The sequence below is a fragment of the Heterodontus francisci genome, chromosome 3 (genome assembly GCF_036365525.1).
Source record: "Heterodontus francisci isolate sHetFra1 chromosome 3, sHetFra1.hap1, whole genome shotgun sequence".
NCBI lineage: Eukaryota > Metazoa > Chordata > Chondrichthyes > Heterodontiformes > Heterodontidae > Heterodontus > Heterodontus francisci.
In genome coordinates this window covers 74,469,427-74,496,116 of record NC_090373.1, presented here as the reverse complement: position 1 = coordinate 74,496,116, position 26,690 = coordinate 74,469,427, and the positions used below count along the sequence as shown (strand labels likewise).

Below are 26,690 nucleotides of genomic sequence, written 5' to 3'. Positions count from 1 at the left end.
GAGGTCCCGCCTCAGTGAGCTGCTGGCCAATCGGTGGGCCGGTAGCTCTTAGTCCCAGCAGCGCCACCGGGAGCGGTGGCCACTGCTGGAACTGCAGCCCAGACGATGCAGTGGATTGAGGAGGGAAGGTAAGTCGGGGCATGCTTCACCGCGGGATCGGTCCTTCCCTGGTGAGGCTGGAGTAGTCGTTTTGTGGGAGGGGGGTGTCTTGGCTCCCAGGGGTGGGTTGGGAGGCGCGGGCGGCCCTCAATCAGGCATCCTGTGCCCGACTGCCATGCCCCCCCCACCGGGGCACGGAAAGGCCGGCAGCTATCACTGGGCGGCCTTTGACGACCTCAACACACCCGCTTGCCATGGGTAAAATACCTGTGGAGGCAGGCGAGGGCCTTTAAATGGCCGTTAAGTGGCCACTTAAAGGCCTTAATTGGCCTCGGGCGGGCGGGCCGTTTCCCGCCCCCCCCCGCCTGACCGCTGTAAACGTGTCCGGAGGCGGAAGCAGGGCGGGTAGGCCTCCCTGAGCCTGTCGCTCAATTTTACGCCGTCCCCATGCCACCATCTGACCCGCTGGGGCGGCGTAAAATGCCGGCCATTGTAGGTGTCAGCCTTGACACTGTGCTAACACTCTTGTCATTGAATCAGAAGGCTGCGGGTTCAAGTACCACTGCCTACAGAATAAAGATGATCCGAGGTCTAGGTTCTAGAGCTGGCACACACATGTCCTCCCTGGGGTACAAGACTTGCATTTTCTCATAGTTAACTGAATTATTTCACCCTGCTGTGTACACTTTAAGTGACTGTAGTGAAGTCAAAACCTTGACTTGCCCACCCTCTTTGCCTAAAGGAAGCTTTTTGTGGCTGACCAACTCTTATCATGGAATAAGTAACCCTTGAGATTTAAAAAGCATGTTTTTGAAGTTAACACATCAGCTACAGTACATGAATAAGTTCTCTTTGACTAAAAATGGGGAATTTCAAAAAGCATATCCTAATCTGCTATCATGGGGTGAAGAATGTAAAAAGCACGTTAAAGTGAGGAGCATAGTACTGAGAAGGCATTTTATAACGATTATTCGTCAAAAAGCATAAACCCATTCTAACAAGGGATGCAAATTTTTCACATGCTTTTTGATCAAATTTTGTCTTGGCACAGACTATTTAAACAAATAAAAATTGTAGGACCAAAGCTAAGCAATGGTTAGTATTTGAATATATTTCACAAATCACTATTTTTACATAAAGATTATTAATGAGTGTTCACAATTCTCCAGCAAAATCCTGACCATTAACTGAAAACGTGAAAGTGAAGGTGCACTGCAATGCTAATAAAGAACTCTGAAGAATTAAACTTATTTTCTTTTACACCAGTACAATGTTGAAATTAAATACTATTCCGATATATCTACCTAATAAATCATCTCGTGTATATATTTTTCTAATATAATTTTTTTTATTTTTGGCTTTTGCCCAAAGTACTGTCAGAGCAATTCTAAAAGTGTTTTTTTTTTTCTCAAAATACTTGCTTAAGCAGTTCAGTGCAGAATTTCTATAGCTTAATAATACTATTTCAGCATAACTCAGTTAGTCTTCCGCAGACAGTCCAATCCAGTTCTGGTTCTCACCAGTTGGGATGTAGTGCTCAAATGTGTGTTAAGATGCATTTGATCGTGTATGGCATCAAGGAGCCCTAGCAAAACTGAGGTCAATGGGAATCAGGGGAAAACTCTCCACTGGTTGGAGTCATACCAAACGCAAATAAAGATGTTTGTGGTTGTTGGAGGTCAATCATCTGAGCTCCAGGACATCACTGCAGGAGTTCCTCAGGGTAGTGTCCTAGGCCCAACCATCTTCAGCTGCTTCATCAATGACCTTCCTTCAATCATAAGGACAGAAGTAGGGATGTTCGCTGATGAGCACACAATGTTCAGCACCATTCACGACTCCTCAGATACTGAAGCACTCAGTGGAGAAATGCAGCAAGACCTGGACAATATCCAGGCTTGGGCTGATAAGTGGAAAGTAACAGTCGCACCACAGAAGTGCCAGGCAATGACCATCTCCAACAAGAGAGAATCTAACCATCTCCCGTTAACATTCAATGGCATGACCATCGCTGAATCCCCCACTATCAACATCCTCGGGGCTACCATTGACCAGAAACTGAACTGGAGTAGCCATATAAATACCATGGCTACAAGAGCAGGTCAGAGGTTAGGACTCCTGCGGCAAGTAACTCACCTCCTGAATCCCCAAAGCCTGTCCACCATCTGTAAGGCACATGTCAGGAGTGTGATGGAATAGTCTCCACTTCCCTGGATGGGTTCAGCTCCAACAACACTCAAGAAGCTCGACACCATCCAGGACAAAGCAGCCCGCTTGATTGGCACCCCATCTACAAACATTCACTCCCCCACCACCAACGCACAGTGGCAGCAGTGTGTACCATCTACAAGATGCACTGCAGCAATACACCAAGGCTCCTTCGACAGCACCTTCCAAACCCGTGACCTCTACCAACTAGAAGGACAAGGGCAGCACATGTGTGGGAACACCACCATCTGCAAGTTCCCCTCCAAGCCAAACACCATCCTGACTTGGAACTATATCGCCATTCCTTCACTGTCACTGGGTCAAAATCCTGGAACGTCCTTCCTAGCAGCACTGTGGGTGTACCTACCTCACATGGACTGCAGCAGTTCAAGAAGGCAGCTCACCACCACCTCCTCAAGGACAATTAGGGATGGGCAATAAATGATGGCCTTGCCAGTCACACCCACTTCCTATGAATGAATTAAAAAAAAATAAACCCGAACATGGCTCTTGTGCTCACAAATCTAGTGCACATTTTGGCTACTGGCAAAAACAAGCACTATGTCAGATTGCACCATAATTACCATTTTTCAAATTCCACTAAAATGATGACCTCCATTAGCTCGTATGATAAATAAAACCAATTGATGGTAAAATTAGGACATGCATTTTTTTCCTATACATTCATTAAATAGCTCTGGTTATCAGCAAAAAAAAACCCCCAATAATGATGAAACAGCACTTAAAGGAGCGCTTGACAAACAATTGTTTCAACAAAAAAGGGTCCTCTTCAGGGTTTTCCCCCTTCTCTTGATGGTTTTCTGCTGTACTGGGTGCCTTCTTGATGATACCTCTCTGCAGGGCGAAGTTGTGGAGCATGCAGTACACTACCATAATCTTTGAAATCTTAACTTGGCTGTATTGCAGAACACTTCAAGATCTATCCAGGTACCTGAAGCTTCAACATGGCAACAATGCGCTCAATGATTACTAAGACGGATGAAAACGCCTCACTATGCATTTGTTTGTCTGTGTGGATTAAATATTGGTGGAATGGGGACTGTTTTAAAATTAAGGTATTGCGACAATTGCCATGAAACAAGCAGTGACTTGCGTAAACCATTGTTGGTGGCTATTAACAAGCTGACCATTTAAAAAGTGGATTTTTTTTCCTATTAATATAGTTAGAATTGGGCAAAAATGCCCATAGGACCATAAAAGTAGTGAACCCTAGATCTTTGGGTATTATTCCCTTGCAGTAAGAAACTTCAAGTCCTTCCCCATGGACAGCCTTCTTATGTTTCTGTCGGTTGCCCATTAAGTTGCTTGCTCAAGCAAATAAAGCATCAGTTGTATATCAATAAACCTATGTACAGCTGCTTGGTTTACATTGCTGATATTCCCACTGGTAGGGCTGGATTTTACCAGCCCCCCACCCCCGACATCAGGGATCGCAGCCTGGGGCCTGGAAAATGCCTGAGAGAGAGGCCCGCCACAGCCCTCAACGCTGGGAAGGCCCTGCCCCATATTACTGGCGGCAGTGAGGTCTCATGGCATCCCCCCTGCCGTTCGGCGACAGGAGCAGGATTCAAATATGTTAATTAAGGAATTAATTACCAACCTGCACCCGTTGGCTGTCCCAATGCAATATTCCAGCCGATTGCCGGGACTCCTGTGCCTTCGGATCTCCGACTGGAGGGCAAGTAATAATCTGTTTTGTCATTGCGGGGATGGGAGAGGGTATCGAAACATTTATGAAGTTGTTAATTTTTTAATTCACACTCCCTATAACTTTAAAAATGTAAATGAATTATAAGGGCTTGAAGCTGTTTAAAAATGGCGCCGGATGCCGTTGCCGGGGAAGGAGTTCCCGCCTCCTCCCACGTCAATGGGGGGGCGTTTTTGAAGCTAAATTCAGCCCGTAGTGTGCAATAAGCCTGAAGCATAAAAGTTAAGAGCAGTAATGACTACAATAACCGCTGACAGTGTTGCGGCAGTAAGACGTTTGGCCAATTTGGAACATGCAGCACAAGCTGGTCACTGTGTGCTCCTGAAAATCTGTGTGCAAATTGCTTCTCTGGACAATGCTTCTTTATCAAATCAAGCAATGCGTACCTCTGCGGCAATATTCCGATGGGTGGGTTCACAGGATCCAGTTTCCCCTGTTGGTTCCTCCTTTTTCTTGCAAATGGGCACAAGTAAAGGAGGATTTCTTTGGGGAAACCCATTGTACTTTGGTACTGATGGTAGCTGGAAAATGGCAGTGCCGAAACAATTGCTTCAAAGGTTCCTGACAACCTAGCTGTCAACAGCTAAACAACAGAAAAAAGATAAACAGCTTCCTATCAGTCTCTTGCAGGGCACTTGTCAGGGTCCTGTAGTTTTTTTCGGAATATGCGGTTTGCCGTTAAGGCTTGCAAGGAATCAGTATTGCTTTAAGAGTCAGCAAGCCTTAGGAATTATAGGACGGTGCATTTTCGTTGCCTTAGAAACAGCCATTTGCAGACTGCGATTCAAAGGGTACATTCTCGATAACATGGAAACAGCCACTGGGAGTGAGCCTGATGCAATACATTTGTTTCAATTTAGTTTGAACTGGCTTTTAATGAAACAATTTGTCCTAACAGAACACACTCTCAGAAGACACAGACAGCTGTGATGAACACACCTGAAAAAAAGAGCTCTCAACCATTTAAACTGAAGGAATAGAAACTTAGTCTGTTTAATTATTATCTCTCAAAATTCTAAGAAAAAGTCAAGCCAAAACAGAGACCTCTGGTAATTTAAATTGAAAAAAGGGAAGTTAGACTGTGACAATCTTTTATCCCTCAAAACCTCTAAAGTCAGATTGATTTCATTGAAAGTGTTTGCAAGTCGTTAATTGTTGAAATTCGCTGGAGAAGGAAAGCAACATTCTGTGAGGACTTTGAGCAACATCCTGCAACATTGGGGCGGCACAGTGGCGCAGTGGTTAGCACCGCAGCCTCACAGCTCCAGGGACCCGGGTTCGATTCCGGGTACTGCCTGTGTGGAGTTTGCAAGTTCTCCCTGTGTCTGCGTGGGTTTTCTCCGGGTGCTCCGGTTTCCTCCCACAAGCCAAAAGACTTGCAGGTTGATAGGTAAATTGGCCATTATAAATTGTCACTAGTATAGGTAGGTGGTAGGGAAATATAGGGACAGGTGGGGATGTTTGGTAGGAATATGGGATTAGTGTAGGATTAGTATAAATGGGTGGTTGATGTTCGGCACAGACTCGGTGGGCCGAAGGGCCTGTTTCAGTGCTGTATCTCTAATCTAATCTAATCTAATTGGACTGTAAATTTGCAAGGACTCTAATTTTTTTCTATTTTAAATGTTGTTTATATCTTCATAGTGTTTAAGAATTCAATTGTTCTAATTAAAGAGTTAATTTATTGATTTAAAGACAACTGGTTTTGGTTAGCCTCATTCGGGGGTTAATAGATGGTACAATTTGGTTGGGTCTCTCTTTAATTTGGAAAGTTTTAAATGATATGTTAGCCGATCTGTGGAACGACAGGATTGAATTAACAGTGCGTTGGACCCACCACAATCAGAATCGTATATTTTGATTGAGGGCTTTGACAGGAGCGGTCGGTCATAACCCTGCCAAATGGTGAGAAAACCACAACCTACCATAAAACCAGGGGGTGAGGTATTAATGTTGTTACCATCACAGGGAGAACCAGTGAAAGCACGGTTCAGTGGCCCATATAGGGTAATCAAAAAAGAGTGGGTAAGGTAGATTACTTGATTGACGCCACTGATAGCTGGAAGAAGAACTGGTTGTATCACATTAATATGCTCAAACCATATTATCGCAGGGAGGAGGATAAGCCAGTACAGGTATGTCAAGTAATTGGGACTGTGGAGAAGGGAAAGGATAGTGAGGATGAGGCAGAAGTAGGCCTAGGAAATTATCAGATTGAACCTCCAACTATCCAATCAGCGAATGCAGAATGGCTAGGAAAATTAAACAATAGGCTTTTACACTTAGAGGGAAAACAGCGTGAAGTCCTAACCAGGGTTTTTACAATGTTTCAAAAAGTTTGTAGTGATAAGCCAGGATGTACAACCTTAGCTACACATGATGTGGGTATAGGGGGAGCCATTTCTTTAAAACAACATCCTTGTTGCTTAGGTCCAGACAGACAGTCCCAAGTGGAAGCAGAGGTACAATGCTTGCTGAAGGGCAACTTAGATGAACCTAGTCAGGACAGCTGGAATTTGCAGATGGCCTTGATGACTAAACCTGATGGGACGGCTCAAACTTGCATAAACTCTAGAAAAGTCACTGTGGTAAAGAAGGCAGACTCCTACCCAAATTCTCATTTAAAGGCCTGTATGGACACAGTGGGCAACTTTAAAGCCACTTCTACAGGCTGGTACACAAAACAGTATTACATCAGCACAAACACCAGGATTTGCACATAGAATGCCATGAGGTAATTTTTTGATCATTGGTATAGATGCACCCACAAACTGGCAGGTGCTTCTGGTGCCCTTCACACTTAGCATTGAGAAATTGGATGGAGTTCCTGCGTTAGAGTTCCACCCCAATTTCTAGTCAGTTTTGTCCAATTTGTCATTTGTGGGTGAAACCAACCAGTAAATCTACTCTCCAATTTGTTCACAAGCATACAATGAGAAAATCAGGAGCCAGAGGATACAAGGCCTTAGAATGCAGAACACTCCAGCAACTGGAAATATGAAATTTAAGCATGTCCCACAACAGAGTATTGTTTTCCCAATGAAACAGGACCTGGGCAGAAGCAGTCGACTAGGAGAGACTGGATATGGAAATGACAAAAATGACATTTTATGTGACTGGTTTTCTATTAAAAGAGTAAACTAAGTTGCTTTTAACATTGTAATAATTAAGTTCATATGTGAGTAACAAGTCCAAACTAATCTCATTGAAAGACCAAATGATTCATTTCTAGCTGTGAAAACAGGAATTTTGCATAATTACACAGTGTCACCATGAGGTTTATGAACCTCAAATTGTTGCTAATGTTATGATTCTGTCACATCAATGTTTTGCATAACCCCAATACAATGCCCTATCGCTCGTCCATCATTTCTTTCCTCGCTGATCTACCCACAATACCTCAAATTTAAAATTCTTGTCTTCGTATGCAAATCCCTCCATATCCTTGCCCCTTCCTTGTTTGATAACCTCCTCCAACCCTATAATTCCCCAACCTGAATTATTCATTCTTCTCACTCCAACCTCTTGTGCATCAGTCTCTCCTTTTGCCACTCTCTAACACTTTCCTTCTTCTCTGAGACCCACCGCTTTTGATCCTCCCATCTAATTCATCCTTCTTAGACTAGCTGTTGGTTTCTGTCATGCAGGCCCCCACCTGCCAAGAAGGAGGCATATTAATTTTGCCCCATGGAAATTAAATTTCAAATTGTTGCTGGGAAGAAGAGAAGGCCTGTTACAAGGACTGCCAGACCTTGGCTGGAAAAAAACGTTTACATACAAACAGACATTGAAGGCAGGGAAGCGCATCCCATTCCCTGCTAAGATGATACAATACAAAGATCCAAAACGTGGTCAGACCAGTTAGTCACATGACTAACCTGCTTGACAACTTGGGGGTTTTTGAATTGTACAGTTTGAACTGAGAGCCTGCAGAAAGCAGAATGCTCCTGGACTGAAGAAGACCTCCTTTCTGTCTGTCTGCTCCCAACTCTTTCTCACAAGCCTCTAAATCCACTGAAGATACATGAACCCCATGAGAGAAAAGTCTCCTACAGCGAACAAGGTTTAAGAAGAATACTGGGCACCAACGAAAAGCAAGATCTACCTACAAACAAGAACTCTACAGTGAGCTTGAAGAACCGTAACAACTACTCTTCAGATATTGCCTCAAACCTTTCCACTTTTTCTTCTGCTCTTTTCTGTCACTTGCATGTGTGCATCGCGTATGCCAGCTAATGTGGGCGCATCATGTATCTGTAGGCGTTAAATGAATTAGAGTTTCAGTTTAATAAATTTCAACTATTCTTCTTTAAACCCAAGAAAGCGGTTTGTGGTGGTTTCTTTGCCTTAGAATTGGAAAGTGGTGAACAAGGATTCACCAAGGGGGAGCTAAAAACATGGTGTGTTTAAAATTAAATCCTGTTACAGTAAGACCAGGTGGAGGCTGAAAGGGAACCCTAGACCTCTTTCTTACCTGGAGGTAACAGTTTCCCTTATGCCTCTGCAAAGTGCCTTGGCATTTTTCTACATTAAAATGCTATATAAATGCAAATTGTTGCTGTTCTGTCGAAAAGGAAATATCAACAAAAGGCTGTAGCATTTTCCAGCAGGAAGTATGGAACAAAGGGGGGAAAATACACCTCTACATCCTTGGAGTCTGCTGGATGCTGAACAATGATGTGTTAGCAATCTGGGAGCAGGCCACATACAACATCTTGGCTACAAGCACAAGTCAAGATAAAAATGCCATCTAAAAGTACAAATAAACCTGTCCAAAATAGTCCAAATATTAACAATTTCTGAGGGAGTTCTGCCAATTGTCTGCCTTAACTGTCAAAAATTCAGCAGAATCCCAGAAGAAATAGTATCAGCACCCATCTATACCACTTTGCCAATTTTCAACTGAAGTTATGGTGGGAGATCAGGAAAACCACAAGGAGATTCTACTCCATAAAATGTATGAAAAGTAAATGCAATATTTACAGTTGTAACCTGAAAGCAACATCTGCTTTTACAACTGCTGAGGAAATATTTCTAGCCAGATAATTTGAAAATATCACAGTGGTATAATTATCCTCTATTTCACTGTGATAAAGTCTGGAACAATACTGTTGTTTTAGGATATAGAAAAGGGTGGAGGGTTACACAAGATCTCTAGAGCTCAAGCCACATAATAACATTACATAATACATCCAAACTCTCAGTCCCTGCCTCATACTAGAGCCTGAAGCCAAATCTGCAATAATTATTTTAAACATGCAGCACCAAAATTGTCTCAGACCCCCTCCTAAATATGCAAATAGAATTAAACAATCTCTTCAAAACCGAAAAATTAGTGTTGCAAGTCAAATAAAATATTGGGCCACTTAACTTTGGCAGATCTAATCCATCTAACTCTCACCATCACAAATAATAGCCAGTATACATTCCATGCTGTGCACGCCTAATATAACTCTTGTAACAATGCACTTGATTCTCACCAGAAGAACCTCTGGGAGGAATGAGCAAAATTCCAATGTTTGAGAAATTAATTCACAAAATCAATTGTGCTAACTGAATATCTGACTGAAATGGAATGGGAAAATGAACAGGATGTTCATCAGACTATGATGTAGGTTATTTAACTTCACTTTACTTACAGAACAAGAGAACGTGATTATGAAACCAACAAGCCAAGAGAATGGAGAAAAAAAATTCTCCTCCAGAGCAGTAGGAACATGGAAGTGAATTTTGACAAAATAATTAATGTTGTCTCAGCTGAGACCTTTAAAGACAAACTTGACAAATATCTTTTTGACTGGGACTGAAGATTCTAAAGATTAAATAGAGGTCGTCCCATGATGTGTGGTGCGCTATGATTACTGAATTGTTGGGACCACAGAAATGTTCACAGAAACTTGCAATTCACTGAAGCACAGAAGGTCAAATGTGTACAATATAGGATAATAAAGTCAGATAGCTGTTCTGATGCTTTGCCTGATTTCCATTTGAGCATTAAATAGGGTGGTAAAGTCCATTATAAAATGAATTGCTGGTGGCCTATGGAAGTAAATGTTTGATATGTCAAAATACATTTTTCTGTTCAATACTCTATGTTTCATGGGCACAGCCATACTCAGACCCACTTTTGGACAACAGAATGCTCTTGCTGAGGATTGCCACCATCTTTTGATCTAAATAGACTCATCTGAAAATACTGAACCAGACACACAGTTCAAACTTCCAACCAGTTTAGCTGCCAGGAACTGGATGCCCTGCAGCATTCTAGCCCAACAGGTGAGCATCCCACCTGGTAAATAAATTGGTGGCCAACGAGGGACACAGGTTAGAGAATTATTCCTGACTTTAGAGGCTGAATTAACCAATACGAGTTAATGTAAGAAATCAGAGATTGGAGATCACTGCAGCAACATTTTGATCTGTAGGTAATCACAAAATATCTTATTATTAGGAACTGCCAATATGACTGCCACTATTAACTCTAGAGTTTTGAAGTAGACATTAGCCATGAGTCTGTTGCCTGTTCAGGAAATCATTAGTTGGTTCTGGATATGCGTTTACATACAAATTTTGAAATCATTACACTCCTAACTTCAGACTTAATCTGAAATATCAACAAATCACAGCCTTAAAAACAGATAAAAAACGGAAAGAAACCCAGTTGTTTCTAGCTTTTTCTGAATTTGAGAATACTACAGAAAGAACTCAGCAATCTAAAGAGACTTTCAACAAAAACAATTAACCTCGAGTAGACCACAGGACTTATTCAGCTAACTTCCCTACAGGGAACAGCTGAGCAACAGCCTTAAGGGAAGAGGTCAGGTGAGCAGACTACCTGAGAGAAACATCACAGAAGCATTAAATTTGAGAAATGTATTAAGATATCTGAAGTCCAGGATGTGTCCTTGTTCTTGTGGAGATCATGGACAGCAGGAATAATACTTACTCCTGTTCTGGCATTTTCGCGCATCCTCAATAACAGAGAAGAACAGATTTTCCATTTTGTTTGATAAAACTTACTCCTATAGAGAGATGCATACAATGAAGGATGTACCCTATTTCATAAGTCTCCTTGGATCATGCAATGTGCTCCACATTGGTGATCAAGAAAATAAATAGCTCTGATTTGGTCTATTTTGAAATGGGGTAGTCTTGAGGCCAGAAATATTGAAGAATTGTAAATTAATTGAGATAAGGCTAGATAAAGAGCAACTGATCTTGATAAAGGAGAGCTGTTCTTAGGGAAGAAGTACTGTTCGACTCACGTTGTTGTTAGTGAAGCCACACCCATAATTTGAATATAAAAGAGCTGTTACGACCAGGTGAGAAAGGTGTCTAGGTGTTCCGCTGAGCCTTCACCTGGTCTGGGTTTAATATTTAAAACACATTGTGTTTTTAGCCACCCCCTTGGTGAATTCTTGTTCACTGCTTTCCAATTATAAGGCAAAGAACCCAGCACAAACAGGTTTTCTTAGGTTTAAAGAAGAAAAGTTGAAATGTATTAAACTTAAACTCTAATTCAGTCAATGTCTACGGATACCCGACACAGCCCATGCTAGCATGCATACACGATACACACATGCAAACAGAGACAGAAAAGAGCAGAAGAAAAATACAGTGGAAAAGTTTGAGGCAATATCTGAAGAGTTGTTATTACGGTTCTTTGAGCTCACTGTAGAGTCCTTGATTGTAGGTAGATCTTGCTTTTTGTTGGGGCCCAGTATTCTTAAACCTTGTTCGCTGTAGGAGACTTTTCTCTCTTGGGGTTCATGTGTCTTCAGTGGATTCAGAGGCTTGAGAGAAAGAGATGGGAGCAAACAGGGGAGAGATTTTCTCAGTCCAGGAGCAAACAGACACTCTCCCTTCAAACTCTCTGTGGCCAGTTCAAAAGAAAACCCTGGAATAGCCAGGTAGTCATGTGACCAGCTGGTCTAACCAGTCCTGACCCTTGTGGATTGTATTCTCCTTAGCAGGACCTGGAATGCGCTCCCTCCCCTTCGATGTCTGTTAGTACGTAAATGTCTTTTCCAGCCACGGCTGAACTGTTTAACAAGTCCTTTCTTCACTTCAGTAACAGTTTAAAATCAATGTTCTGACAAAATTAATATGCCTCATTCTTGGCAGGTGGGGGCCTAGCATGACACCTCCACATCCAGTGGAATGAAATGCGATTTGAGAAAAGCACATGTCATCAAAAGGGTTGAGAGAAAAATGTAAGATACAGAAAAAACATGCATTTCTCTCATTCATTCCTTCATTCATTCATAAATTCTAATACTTATTTCAGCCTGCCTTCTCTTGGTGCCAGTGCTGCTTTAATTGCCCCTTTCTGGCATCCCAATAAACATATGGTTCTTTTTTTTTTGGGAAGTTTCTCTTCCATTTGCCCATTTCCATGGCTGCCTAGAGGTTTGTTCCTGCTGACGTAATTTTTTTTTAAACAAGTCAGTAGTGGATGGGTCTATCCTGAACTCTCTTCCAGTGCTTTGCTGAGTCATGCAAAGGCTTTTGGCTTCAAGGGATGGGTGGTTCGCTTTTTTTTTAATGACTGTAGGGGAGGATTCTTTGCTAGTCTCCCCTTTGTCCCACACCTGCCTGCAGGTATTTGTGCAGACTTTATTGCTCCCCTGTGGCACTTAAACTAGGTGAGTCATCACCCTCATGGTTTCGTTGCCCCCTAGAGGTCTTGTTTCGTCTCTGCAGATTCCTGTAAATGCAGTTAGCAACTCCGTTGGGGTGCTTCTAGTGTCTGCATTTACGTAGGAGGATGTGGGGTCTAACTTTTCACATTTTCCGGGGTTGGCTGAATGGACAGTAGGGGTTTTCATCCAGAATTCCTCCCTGACTTCCTTTAACTTGCCATCCTGGTCACTTTTCCCCCTTCCCTGTATAACCTTTTGCCAGCCTTGTGCCTGCCTGTTCCCCTTTGTTCTCAGTGGGTGTCCCTTACAGTCCACCAGCCCTCTAATGGAGAGTCCTCCTAACACCAGTACAGGACTTAGGGGTGCAGGTTTCACTGTAGGTTGGGGTTTCCCCTCAACCTGGCACATGTGGCAACTTCTACAGTACTCCACCACATCTTTGTGAAGTTTTGGCCAGTCAAACTGCTGTCTTATGCAGACTTTGGTCTTTCGAATACAGGCATGTACAGCCACTGTAGTCTCGTAGGCCCTAAATATTTCTCTCCGGTACCTCTGTGGCACCACCAACTGGTGAACTACTATCCATTCCTTGCTCTCAGGTCTGTGAGGAGAACTCCATTTCCTCGTCAGTACCTCATTCCTTAAATAGTAGCAATCAGAGACTCCCTCTGCTTCAGTTACAGACTGGGCGGCCTGTGCTAACTCTCACAACACTGGGTCAGCTCGCTGAGCCTCAGCTAGGGAAAATCCATTTAATTCATTCCCCAGGTCTCCGAACTTTCCAAAGAAAGTCTCAGACAGACAGACCTGCTAATCTGCCTGCAGTGCCAATTCAGTCTCCTCTGGGGGAGCTGGTTTTATCAAGGCCTGATCCACTACACATTCAGGGAAACTACAGGGGTCTGTTTCCTGCCACTGCCCTGTCTCTCTCACCTCCTGCGGTCTTTCTTTCACTACTTGGGGGGTGGAGGGCTACCACCTTCACCCATCAGATCATTACCTAGGAGCAGGTCAACCACGTCCACAGGCAAACTAGGGACAACCTCCACGGTCACCAGTCCCGAAACTGGGTCGCAGTCTAGGTGCGCCCGGTGTACAGGTACAGGCATACACTGCCCTCCAATACCACTCACCACCATTCTGGTGTTCAATGCACTCTCTGGGGGAAAGGTAAGGTATTTTCCCAGTGAAAGGGAACTAGTTGCCCCTGTGTCCCTGAGAATCACTATGGGCTTGCTTGCCCCACTCGAGGGATATGGGGTTACTTTCCTTTTGGACACAAAACCTTAATAGCCTTCAGGAATCCTATTAAATTTTCCTTCGCTTGCAGTGGTAGACTTCCTGGGTCTCACTCTTACTGCAGTTAAAGCCACAGCTGTGCTTTCCATCAAGGTCCCGTCTTCACTGAGCAGGTGTGCCCTGATTAACCCTACCAGTTTTCCCTTTAGTTTCCAGCAGTCAGCTTTTAAATACCCTGCTTTATACAATGGAAGCACACAGGTCTTTGGGTCTCGCTCTTGCTCACAGCACCTTCATTTTTGGCTAGAAGAGGGCCCCCTGTGTCTCCTGCTTTCCTTTCTCTCCCAGGACTACTTGGACTCATATCACCTCCCACCCTTTGTCGTTTTCGGATTTGTGGGTGTGACTAGGAAAACTTATCCCCGGGAGACTGATTTACAAATTAAAGCAAATTCATCAGCTAGAACGGCTGCTTGCCGGGCTCTCTGAACCCGGTGCTCCTCGACATGGGTCTTTATGGAGAGTGGGAGAGAGTGTTTAAATTCCTGTAACAGAATTCCTTTGCTGAGATTCTCAGAGCTGAGTTGTACTTTAAGAGCCCTCAGATACTGGTCAAAAGCCAGCTGCTTACTTCTTTCAAAATCCAGATAAGTTTCATTAGCTTGCTTCTTTAGGGTTCTGAACGTTTGGTGATAGGTTTCAGGTACAAATTCATATGCCCCCAAGATAGCATTTTTTTGTCAGTTCATAGTTTGATGAACTCTCATCTTGCAACAGGGAATAAACCTCATGGGCTTTTCCAGTTAGCTTGCTTTGCAGTAAAAGAGGCCAGGTCTCAGCTGGCCATTTTAGCTGCCTAAATTTTCTACATCTTCCTAACTGAATTTTGGAATCAGTTGAGCGAGTTTTAACAATTCTGTACCCAGCCCTGAATTATGCTCCTCCATATTGGCCATGCTTTCACTGGGGTTACTCTGTCACCCCCTAGTTAACAAAAGCCGCTTCAACTCTCTTTCTTCACATTCTTTCTGGAATATTCTCTCTCTCTCTCTCCTGCCTTTCATTTTCTTCACGTTCCTTCTGGAAGGCTCTCTGTTTCTCCCTCTCCTGTCTCTCTCTCTCTGTCTTCTAATTCAAGTTTCCTTTGTTCCAATTGTATCTTTAATAGCAGTATCCTATCTGGGTCTGCTTCTAATCCTGTTTCTGCTTCTTCAGATTCAAGGAGAAAATGGTAGGCCACTAGCCTTAGGAGTTCAGACTTCCTAGCCTTGCTACGTGATCCCACACTGCTCAGCCATTTTTCTCAGTTCCCCCATAGACAGTGCTTTTAACTTATCTAAATTTACTTCACCCTGGCTTGGGGAGCTACTAGCTTCAGTTAGTCATAGAGTTATACAGCACAGAAACTGGCCCTTCGGCCCATCGTGTCTGTGCCGCCATCAAGCACCTAACTATACTAATCCCATTTTCCAGCACTTGGCCCATAGCCTTGTATGCTATGGCGTTACAAGTGCTCATCTAAATACTTCTTAAATGTTGTGAGGATTCCTGCCTCTACCACCTCTTCAAGCAGTGCGTTCCAGATTCCAACCACCCACTGGGTGAAAAAAAGTTTTCCTCAAATCCCCTCTAAACCTCCTGCCCCTTACCTTAAATCTATGCCCCCTGGTTACTGACCCCTCTGCTAAGGGAAAATGTTTCTTCCTATCTAACCTATCAATGCCCCTCATAATTTTGTATACCTCAATCATATCTCCCCTCAGCCTTCTCTGCTCTAAGGAAAACAACCCTAGCCTTTTCAGTCTCTCTTCATAGCTGAAATGCTCCAGCCCAGGCAACATCCTGGTGAATCTCCTCTGCACCCTCTCCAATGCAATCACATCCTTCCTATAGTGTGGTGCCCAGAACTGTACACAGTACTGCAGCTGTGGCCTAACTAGCGTTTTATACAGCTCCATCATAACCTCCCTGCTCTTATATTCTATGTCTTGGCTAATAAAGGCAAGTATCCCATATGCTTTCCTAATCACCTTATCTACCTGTGCTGCTGCCTTCAGTGATCTATGGACAAGTTCACCAAGGTCCCTCTGACCCTCTGTACTTCCGAGGGTCCTACCATCCATTATATATTCCCTTGCCTTGTTAGTCCTCCCAAAATGCATCACCTCACACTTCTCAGGATTAAATTCCATTTGCCGCACCCCTGCCCATCTTACCAGCCCATCTATATCATCCAGTAATCTAAGGCTTTCCTCCTCACTATTTACGACACCACCAATTTTCGTGTCATCTGCGATCTTACTTATCATACCTCCTATATTCACATCTAAATTATTAATGTACAGCAAGGGTCCCAGCACCAATCCCTGCGGTACACCACTAGTCACAGGAATCCACTTGCAAAAACAAACCTCAACCACTACCCTCTGCCTCCTGCCACTAAGCCAATTTTGGATCCAATTTGCCAAATTGCCCTGGATCCCATGGGCTGTTACCTTCTTAACCAATCTCCCATGCGGGACCTTCTCAAAAGCCTTACTGAAGTCCATATAGACTACATCAACTGCTTTACCCTCATCTATACATTTTGTCACCGTCTTGAAGACTTCAATCAATTTAGTCAGACACGATCTCCTCCTGACAAAGCCATGCTGACTATCTCTGATTAATCCCTGCCTCTCCAAGTGGAGATTATTCCTGTCCCCTTTTTTCCAATAGTTTCCCTACCACTGATGTGAGACTCACCGGCCTGTAATTACCTGGTTTATCCCTGCTACCCTTCTTAAATAATGGTACCACATTCGCTGTCCTCCAGTCCTCTGGTACCTCTCCCATGGCCAGAGAGGATTTGAAAATTTGTGTCAGAGGCCCTGCAATCTCCTCCCTTGCCTCACATAACAACCTGGGATACATCCCATCTGGGCCTGGGGATTTATCCACTTTTAAGTCTACTAAAACAGTTAATACTTCCTCCCTTTCAGTGCGAATATGTTCAGGTATATCACAATCCCCCTCCCTGATCTCTACACCTATATCATCCTTCTCCATAGTGAACACAAATGAAAAGTAATCATTTAAAACCTCACCTATGTCCTCCGGCTCCACACACAGATTGCCACTTTGGTCCCTAGTGGGCCCTACTCTTTCCCTGGTTGTCCTCTTGCCCTTAATATACTGATAAAACACCTTAGGATTTTCCTTTATCTTGCCCGACAGTGTTTTTTCATGTCCCCTCTTCGCTCTCCTAATTACTTTTTTAAGTACCCCCCTACACTTTCTATACTCCTCTAGTGCCTCCACTGTTTTCAACACTCTGAATCTGCCATAAGCCTCCTTTTTTTTTTTTTTGAACTGATCCAATCCTCTATATCCCTTGACATCCAGGGTTCCCTGGACTTGTTAGTCCTACCCTTCACCTTAATGGGTACATGTTGGCTCTGAACTCTCACTATTTCCTCTTTGAATGACTCCCACTGGCCTGATGTCAACTTTCCTACAAGTACCTGCTCCCAGTCCACTTTGGCCAGATCCTGTTTATCATCTAAAAATTGGCCTTCCCCCAATTCAGTACCTTTATTTTCGGTCCATCTTCGTCCTTTTCCATAACCACCTTAAATCCTACAGAGTTATGGTCACTATCCCCGAAATGTTCCCGCACTGACACATCTACCACTTGACTGGCTTCAATCCCTCGGATTAGGTCCAGTACTGCCCCTTCTCTTGTAGGACTTTCTACGTACTGGCTCAAAAAGCTCTCCTGTATGCATTTTGAGAATTCTGCCCCCTTTAAGCCTTTTGCACTAAGACTATCCCAGTTGATATTGGGGAAGTTGAAATCCCCCATTATTACCCTATTATTTTTACACCTCTCTGAGATTTGCCTACATATCTGCTCCTCTATCTCGCCCTGACTGTTTGGTGGTCTGTAATACACTCCCAGCCAAGTGATTGCCCCCTTTTTGTTTTTAAGTTCTACCCATCTGGCCTCATTTGAGGAACCTTCTAAGATATCATCCCTCCTTACTGCAGTAATTGACTTCTTGATCAACATTGCAACGCCATCTCCTCTTTTACCCCCTCCTCTGTCATGCCTGAAAATTCTGTACCCTGGAATATGGAGCTGCCAGTCCTGTCCATCCCTCACCCATGTCTCTGTGATAGCAATAATATCATAATGCCATGTGCTAATCAATGCCCTCAATTCATCTGCCTTACTAGTAAGACTCCTTGCATTAAAATAGATGCAATCCAGCATTACATTTTTCACTTGTGCCTTAAAAGGTCTATATCTGCTCTGCCTTCCAGACTGACTCGCTTTCTCTTCTATATTTGACTGTGCATCACTCTGTAACTCCACTCTGTATCCCATCCCCCTGCCAAATTAGTTTAACCCCGCCCCCCACAACAGCACTAGCAAACCTCCCAGCAAGGATGTTGGTCCCGTTCTGGTTCAGGTGCAACCTGTCCAACTTGTACAGGTCCCACCTTTGCCAGAAACAGACCCAGTGATCCAGGAAACTAAAGCCTTCCCTCCTGCACCATCTCCTCAGCCACATATTCATCTGCTCTATCCTCCTATTCCTATACTCACTAGCACGTGGCACCGGAAGTAATCCAGAGATTACAACCTTTGAGGTCCTGCTTTTTAGTTGCAGACATGTTAGATTCAACACACACACAACCACAAGAAAACCTGTATTGAAATCTTTCCCTTTTTGATTGGGAACAATTTGGCTTCCCACTTCCAATTTCTCTCATTAGTCTGTGGGCAAAATTCCGGACACTAGCACCCAAATTTCTGTTACGACCAGGTGAGAAAAGTGTGTAGGGGTCCCTCTCAGCCTTCACCTGGTCTTACTGTAACAGGGTTTAATCTTTAAACACACTGTGTTTTTAGCTCCCCCTTGGTGAATTCTTGTTCACCGCTTTTTAATTATAAGGCAAAGAAACCAGCACAAACAGGCTTTCTTAGATTTAAAGAAAATTTGAAATTTATTAAACTTAAACTCTAATTCGGTGAACGGATACACGACGCGTCCCACGCTAGCATGCATACACGATACACACATGCAAATAGAGACAGAAAAGAGAAGAAAAATAAGTGGAAAAGTTTGAGGCAATATCTGAAGAGTTGTTGTTACGGTTCTTTGAGCTCACTGTACAGTCCTTGATTGTAGGTAGATCTTGCTTTTTGTTGGGGCCCAGTATTCTTCTTAAACTTTGTTTGCTGTGGGAGACTTTTCTCTCTTGGGGTTCAAATGTCTTCAGTGGATTCAGAGGCTTGAGAGAAAGAGATGGGAGCAGACAGGAAAGAGATCTTCTCAGTCCAGGAACAAACAGACACTCTCCCTTCAAACTCTCTGTGGCCAGTTCAAAAGAAAACCCTGGAACAGCCAGGTAGTCATGTGACCAGCTGGTCTAACCAGTCCTGGCCCTTGTGGATTGTATCCTCCTTAGCCCTGGAATGTGCTCCCTCACCTTTGATGTCTGTTAGTATGTAAATGTCTTTTCCAGCCACAGCTGATCTGTTTAACAAGTCCTTTCTTCACTCCAGTAACAGTTTAAAATCAATTCATGATAAACTTAATGTGCCTCATTCTTGGCAGGTGGGAGCCTAGCATGACAGAGCCATCCGCAAGCCTCAGAGCCAAGTAGACCAGAACAGAGATTCATATTTTTATCCTATAACTCAAAATCCTAAAAGTAAAACGACAGTATATTAAACCCAGTCCCCATCAAGCAAGTGTTTTTTTGACTCGAGAAATTGAAGTTACACAATTACGTTTATAGACACAAGGACAATTCCAGCTTGTTCATGTTTTAAAGGAATTCAGTGTCCCATAAGACAAAGTTTGGTCAAAATTAAGGTTGTAACAATGCCAGGATTTTGAGCTTCGTATCTTCATCCAAGTGGGACTTCAAAGCTGCAGAGCTTTGGCCATCATTATGATTCAAAATGACTGCCAGTGAAGGAATACATCATAGCTGGCTCAAAAAAAAGTAAAGCTTGGGAAATGGGTTACTGGAAAACACAAAAATCACAGCCAAAGTGGAATTTGTTACAGCTCTAGCTAAACATTATACATTACTGTTCATGAACGGAGTTATGACAGGTAGACATTTGACTTTCCCTTCATTTTTACTAACAGAAGTATAAAATATAAGTATTAGTTACCTAAAGAATTTTAAACCTCCTCAAATATTATGAACACAATTTTTGGTTTATAAATAAAAAAAAGTATTTTTACATAAGCCGTCACACAGGTGGAAAACCATTCTAGTTTCTATTTGTTTTTTCAAATTATTGCACATTTCACACTCAAAAACAGATACCGAAAATAAAACTCTACTTCACACTTATACAGTACGTGACATCTCTGAAAAATTGCGTTCATTCTGTAAGTTATTACTGAACAAAATCACAATTACAATTGTTCCCATTTTCCCAAAAATACCAATTGTGCAATTATTGAACAACTGAGACTTCAGATACAATGACTAGAGTTGTTAATGCAGTTATATAAAGGTCCACTGTGATAATCCATGGTTAAGAACCAGTCATTTGAAACATTACTACATTGAACCGTAATGTGGGGTGTGGTAAAATACTAGGCTAAAATCAACAGCTGGGTCTTCAAAATAGGCAAGCTTCGAGCTTTTCCATCATTCTTACTGGCAGCATGCTTCTCACTTGCATTAAAAAAAATGCATTTTTCAGCCTGTTGTAATAATCAAAAAATCCTGACAGCACTCTGGAGCTGTTGATATGATTGATCTCTTGTGGACAGGCATGTTGCTGTTAAGGGAAACAGCTTATGCCTCAGAGGGGACCTTAAGAACTTGATCTCTTTACATCATTTGGGCCAATAGCTTTTCCAAGATTAAGCTTTGAAAGGCACATTTAGCTTTCTTTCAGCTGACTCGATTGCTACGTTTGGATGAAATTTTTAGAACAGAGCCTTGGAATTCAGCTGCATTTTCGGTAAATATTATGTCAAGCATCCACAAATTAGCCACAGAATTGTAACATTTCATTCCATTCTTAAAAAGAAACAGAGAAGTTAGATTCAGCATTAGATAGAGATTATTAGGCCATCATCAATTTCTATATTCCTTAGTCCACTAAGGTTCCACTGAGACAAAAACAATTCCTGACTTGTCAATATCTATACAAATGGAATAGAACTGGAGCTTTCATAAAACTTCACGATATGAATGCTAAGAATCATGCAATTCAGAACAAATTGAAAGAATTACAATATTCTGAGACAGACAGAAACAACATTAGGAAGTTTAGGTGGCTTATTAGCATTACCTGCCATAGGCCAAATATAATAAGGATGGTCACTGACCACTCCATGAAACTTCTCACTTTTTATTAAAGTCACAAATTTTAGTTTGCAGCCTCTATAGGCTGTAATGATGGGCACTTGAGCTTCGGACATATTGGGCTAGATTTTACCAGCCGCTCGACGTCAGGGGTCGTAGCAGGGGGGCCCGGAAAATACCTCCGTGAGAGGCCCGCCACGGGCCTCAATGCCAGGAAGGCCCTGCCCCATATTACCGGCAGCAGCGAGGCCTTGTGACGGCACCACCAACAGCACCCCCCGCCACTCAGTGACGGAACCTTAATTCAAGTATTTGAATTAATGCATAATCACTTACCTCATTCTGAAGGCCATCGCACGTTGATATTCTGGTTGGTTGCCGGAACTGCACCGCCTTCTGATCTCTATTTGGAGATCAGAGGTGGAACGCTGGTGGGGAGGGAGAAAAAATGAAGTTTTCAGGGCGCGGGGGGTGGGGAGGGCGGGGGAAACGCTAGCTATTGGTTGCGTGGATGGTGGGAAGGGGTTGAGAGTCAAACTTTATCAAGTTCAGGGGGGAAAGTTTGGGATTGGAATAAAAGTTTTTTGGGGGGAGAAGGCAATTTATAGATTGATCATTCATGGGGGGTGGGTGCGGGGGTGGGAGAGAGAATTCAAAGTGCTAATAAAATTTTACTTTTTGCTTCGGGACCTTTAAATATTTAAATGGTCCTGAAGGGCTTGAAGCCCTTTAAAAATGGCACCGGCCCCTGCGCTGAGGCACTGGACGCCATTGCAGGGGACGGAGTGCCCACCCCTTATATGTCATCGGGGGCGGGCGTTCTGCCCGCTCCATGTAAATGAGCTACCACGCTAATTACTGCAGCGTCTCAGCGGCGTAGATTTTGCGCATGCGCTGCACCGTTTTTGAAGCTCGCCACAGAGATCAATGCTGAGCTGTAAATTATCAACCAATTGAATTACCATCCCAGACTAAAGCCCAAAGCATGAATAAAATGTTTTGTTTCTAGATTCATGAAAGGATATAGATTTCAGCAAATGCCTCAAGCTGATTTCTTGCTAATGGAAGACTGAAAGTCACAATAGCCATCATATGTATTCCGTTACCTAGAATTTACAGCACAGAAACAGGTCATCTGGCCCAACAGGTCAATGCTGGTGTTTAAATTCCACGCGCGCCTCCTCCAACCCTACTTCATCTCACTATCAACATATCCTTAGATTCCTTTCTCCCTCATGTACTTATCTAACTTCCCCTTAAAGTAATCTATGCTGTTCACCTCAACCACTCCATGTGGTAGTGAGTTGCACATTCTCACTACTTTCGGGGTAAAGAAATTTCTCCTGAATTCTCTATTGGATTTATTATTGACTATCTTCTTATTTATGGCCCCTTAGCTTTGGAACTCCACCCCACAAGTGGAAACATCTCCATGTCTACCTTATCGCAATTTTAAAGACCTCTATTAGATCACCTAAAGAAAAGAGCCCCAGCATGTTCAATCTTTCCTGATAATAATCTCTCAGTTCTGGTGTAATCTTGGTAACTTTTTTCACTTTGCCTATACCTCTATATCCCTGAAACCATTTAAGCAAGAATTGGATGCAGCAATGGTGTGGACTTCAGCATCTTTCCAGATTGATGAATTAACATAAGGTGAATGGCCTCCCTCAATCTTGTGCCTTTCCCAGGACTGGTCAAACCCTTAATCTATATTTAAAAAAAGTTTCAATTCATAAGATGCTGTAGGTTGTCCAAAATTTAGAAAATGAAAGGGATCAACGTTTAGATATAAACACTGCAAAATGCATTTGTCACATTAAAAGCCAATAGATTGTTTTCTCAAAACCATGATGGTCAATACTATCCAGGACATTAGGCAATAAGCGCAACATATACCTTTCAATTGCCAAACCAACGGGAAGGCTAGAAGAAGCAGAATCGAATATCATATCAGGGATTCTCATTTTTTAAAAATTCATTCATGGGATATGGACATCACGAGCAAGTCCAGCACTTACTGCCTATCCCTAATTGAGGTGATGGTGAGACATCTTCTTGAACACAACTGAGTGGCTTGTTCAGTCATTTCAGAAGGCAGTTCAGAATCAACCACATTTGTTGTGGGTCTGGAGTCAGCCAAGGACATTAGTGACGACATTGGTCACCATTACTGATACTGGCTTTTATTACAGATTTATTTAATTAAATTCCCTAGTTTCCACGATGGGTTGTGAACTTCTATCTCTAGATAGATAGTCCAAGCCTCTGGAGTATTAGTCCAGTAACTTAACCACTATGCTGCCGTACTTACTTACAATACAGGATCAAAAGTACTTCACTGGCTGTAAAGCGTTTTGAGAAGTCCACTGATTGTGAAAGGTGATATATAAACGCAAGTCTTTTCTTTCTTACTTTTTACTTCATCCAACCTATCTGACATGGGAGGAAAACGTAACCAGACAAAAAGACAGAGGTGGAGGTAGACTGTAACTTATATCCATATACTACATGACTCTCAGAGCAAAAAGTCGAAGTAGTGCAGCAGAGAACTGATTGATTTCCATTTTATGCATTTAGGTTGTATGTAAGTTTATTAAATCACTTTTGGAGCAATTCTGCCTAGAAGTTCCAGTCGTTATTTTCTATAACTATCCGCACTCCAATTTTCCCTAGCCTTAAGCCCATTTTCACCAGTTTCTGGGGTGTTAAGCTGAGGGAAAAAAGGAGACCACCAGTTATACCAGGTCTCTGCTCCACTAGTTTTCAATGAACACTTCCAGGCTTAGCATTCAGTGCAGATTTATGTAATAATGCAGGACTCAATTCTGAGTCAGCACTATGCCACATTAAAACCAATATAATTCACCATCTAAGATTACCAAGAAATTGGCAGTTTAGACATGAACATTTCAAGGATCACAAAGAAACTTCTTTTGCTGTTAGAGGCCATTTCTAGACCATTCTTAAATTATTTTTCCCATAATGCATACATTCGCATGAGGCTTTGTAGCAATAGTTTTATTTATATATATTTTTCTGCAGCACATTTATAACCATCAATGGGTTCCCCAATGAGAATCTAACAATGTAATATGCTGGGATAAAGAGAAAGAACAAAGATATGGCAGGCGGATCACAATGCACAAGAGATGCTCTGTGCTCACTTGCTGGTATCTGCACATCTGGTTCTGCATACAGAAGAGGCCAAGCCTCATTTTGGAAGATTAGTGGAAGCAGAGCCTCCAACTTTCAATGACAGCAGGCTCAATGGCACAGATAAAAAATGAAGACCTGACTGTAATACTGGATGATTCTTCAGAAGCAACCCAACCCATAGCAAGTAATGCTTGACCTGATACTGCATAAGGCAGCAAAGCTTTATTGGCTGCACCCACCAAAATGTCACCAGCCATATTTGCAGACATTGGTGCACTCACCTCCAATGGTTATAGGAAAATGTTTTCACAGGGTTGGGTTTGCAGAGCCAAATGCAGAACCATGCCATCCGCTGTGAGGGCATCTGCTAACATGCATCATAAAGATGGCATGGAAAGTGACTGCAACCTCAAGTCTTTACATGGTAGTTACCAATTCCTGCATTTTTATCTGTCAATTTTTAATCCTCTACTCCTTCAGCCTCAAAAAGGCCCCCTGTAAGGCTTCCAGAATTTTTGTCCCCCTTTGTGACACTTTCCTTTAATTGTCACCAATTTCGCTTGCACACAAATTTCCTTCCCTACCACTACTTTGCTCCCAGCATTCAACTCAGTCCCCACCTGCTTCTATGAACAAAAGATACAAATCAGCTGACCCAGAAAATTTATGTGACATTACCACTCAAAATTGAATTACCAATTCATGACCTTTCGAAACGGCTTACACCACAAGTGGAAAATTGGCCTTTCAAATGTCCTCCCTTAAATGGAAGGACAGATCATTGAATCCTTTAACTAAAAATTTAGGCTTTTCTGCACTTGAATACTCTATGCCCCTGCTAACAGGCTCCCTTAAGTAATCTATCTACTATGAACATTAGAATACAAACATCAGCATGCATTAAATCTGTAAGAGGAAGGAAAATATTTTGATATTCACACTTTTTCCATTGCAACACTAATAACCATATACAACTGATGATTCACATTTTCTTCTTGGACAGTTTTTGGGAGGCAAGCTGAAAAGGGAGGTATTTACACTTGTGTTCACCTCCGCAATATATAATGAAAGATGTGAAATTGTCACATAAAATGGTTTTTCTACCATATAAATTGTCACAATATTGACTCAAGATAGAGGCAATGGAAATTCATCGCTCGACAGTACATCAACATCGTACTGAACTCAGACATTTTTTCTTTCAATGTTATGGTCAATTATAAATTTTAGCATCTGAATTAAACTGAAGTTATATAATTTGGTGCTACTATTGGCAAAATAAGGCAATTGCATTATGAGGAAGGTTCTGGTATACTCAAGTTGACAAAAGATTTGAAAACACCTCTGATTTTTTTTTGGCTTTAAAAAAACAATGCTTTGGATTCCTTACCTGGAATAATCAGGAATAACACTTTGGAAGAATTATTTGATCTAACTTTCAGCCAACAATCAAGGGATCCAAACTTTAGCAGCTGAGTAGCAGCCCCACAGCAATAGAGGAATTCTTCTTGGGCAAATGGTTCTTCCTCCATAAACAGCATTTTCGTATTGGAAGCTAAACAAAACAAAATTTGTAATCATCAAAAAAAAATTCAATCAGTAGCTTCTTCTTGGGGGTTTTGGGGGGGTAGGGGGAGTTAGTTTTTGTTATTAACATTAAATCACATCTAATATTTGGTACTCGACAGAGAACATAAATTATGATTGTGTGAAGCCCAACAGATCCAGGCATACTTCCAACCATCCAATGGATGGTGCAACTTTAAATTGGACGCCAAACATAGGTTCAAAGCTTAAAGCCGCCCAAATTGCACAGCTGCATGGAGATTGCTACCACAACAGGAGAAGTGCAAGCCAACTGAATAATCATATTGAAATGATTTAAGATTTATAAAATATACATTTTTACAAACGTTAATAGCTGCAGTAACATTTTTGTTTTAAAAAGAGAGGGAAAAACTTTCATCTTTCCATTCATTGGCAGTAAAGCAAGGAGAACAACTATGCAACAAAAACATTTGGGCTGTTTCCCTCAAGGGATCCCTGCAATAATTGAGTGCTTTGTTGTACAATACTGATAATAATGATATAATTTAAAGGTCAGGTTTGTTATTCAACTCTGGTTACTAAGCATTTAAATTTTTTTTTTAAATACACAATCTTTGAACTATTTGAAAAATGTTGCCTCCTCTCCTTTACTTGTTGTAGTCACATAACAACTTAGGAGACTTTTTCATAGTTATACAAATATTTTTTCAATTAAAGTCAGTCTTTGAAAGACCAGG

At 42.2% G+C, this 26,690-nt stretch overlaps 1 protein-coding gene across 8 annotated transcripts in view; it reads right to left on the bottom strand.

Annotated features, from left to right (window-relative positions):
* Positions 1-26,690, bottom strand: part of ldah (lipid droplet associated hydrolase) — a 356,347-nt gene that overhangs the window by 306,079 nt on the left and 23,578 nt on the right. For all 8 annotated transcript variants that reach the window (XM_068023320.1, XM_068023329.1, XM_068023345.1 and 5 more), the window contains one exon: positions 25,796-25,960. In XM_068023320.1, coding sequence (XP_067879421.1) covers positions 25,796-25,946 — 151 coding nt within the window. In that variant the 5' untranslated portion in view covers positions 25,947-25,960. The remainder of the gene's footprint in view (positions 1-25,795; positions 25,961-26,690) is intronic.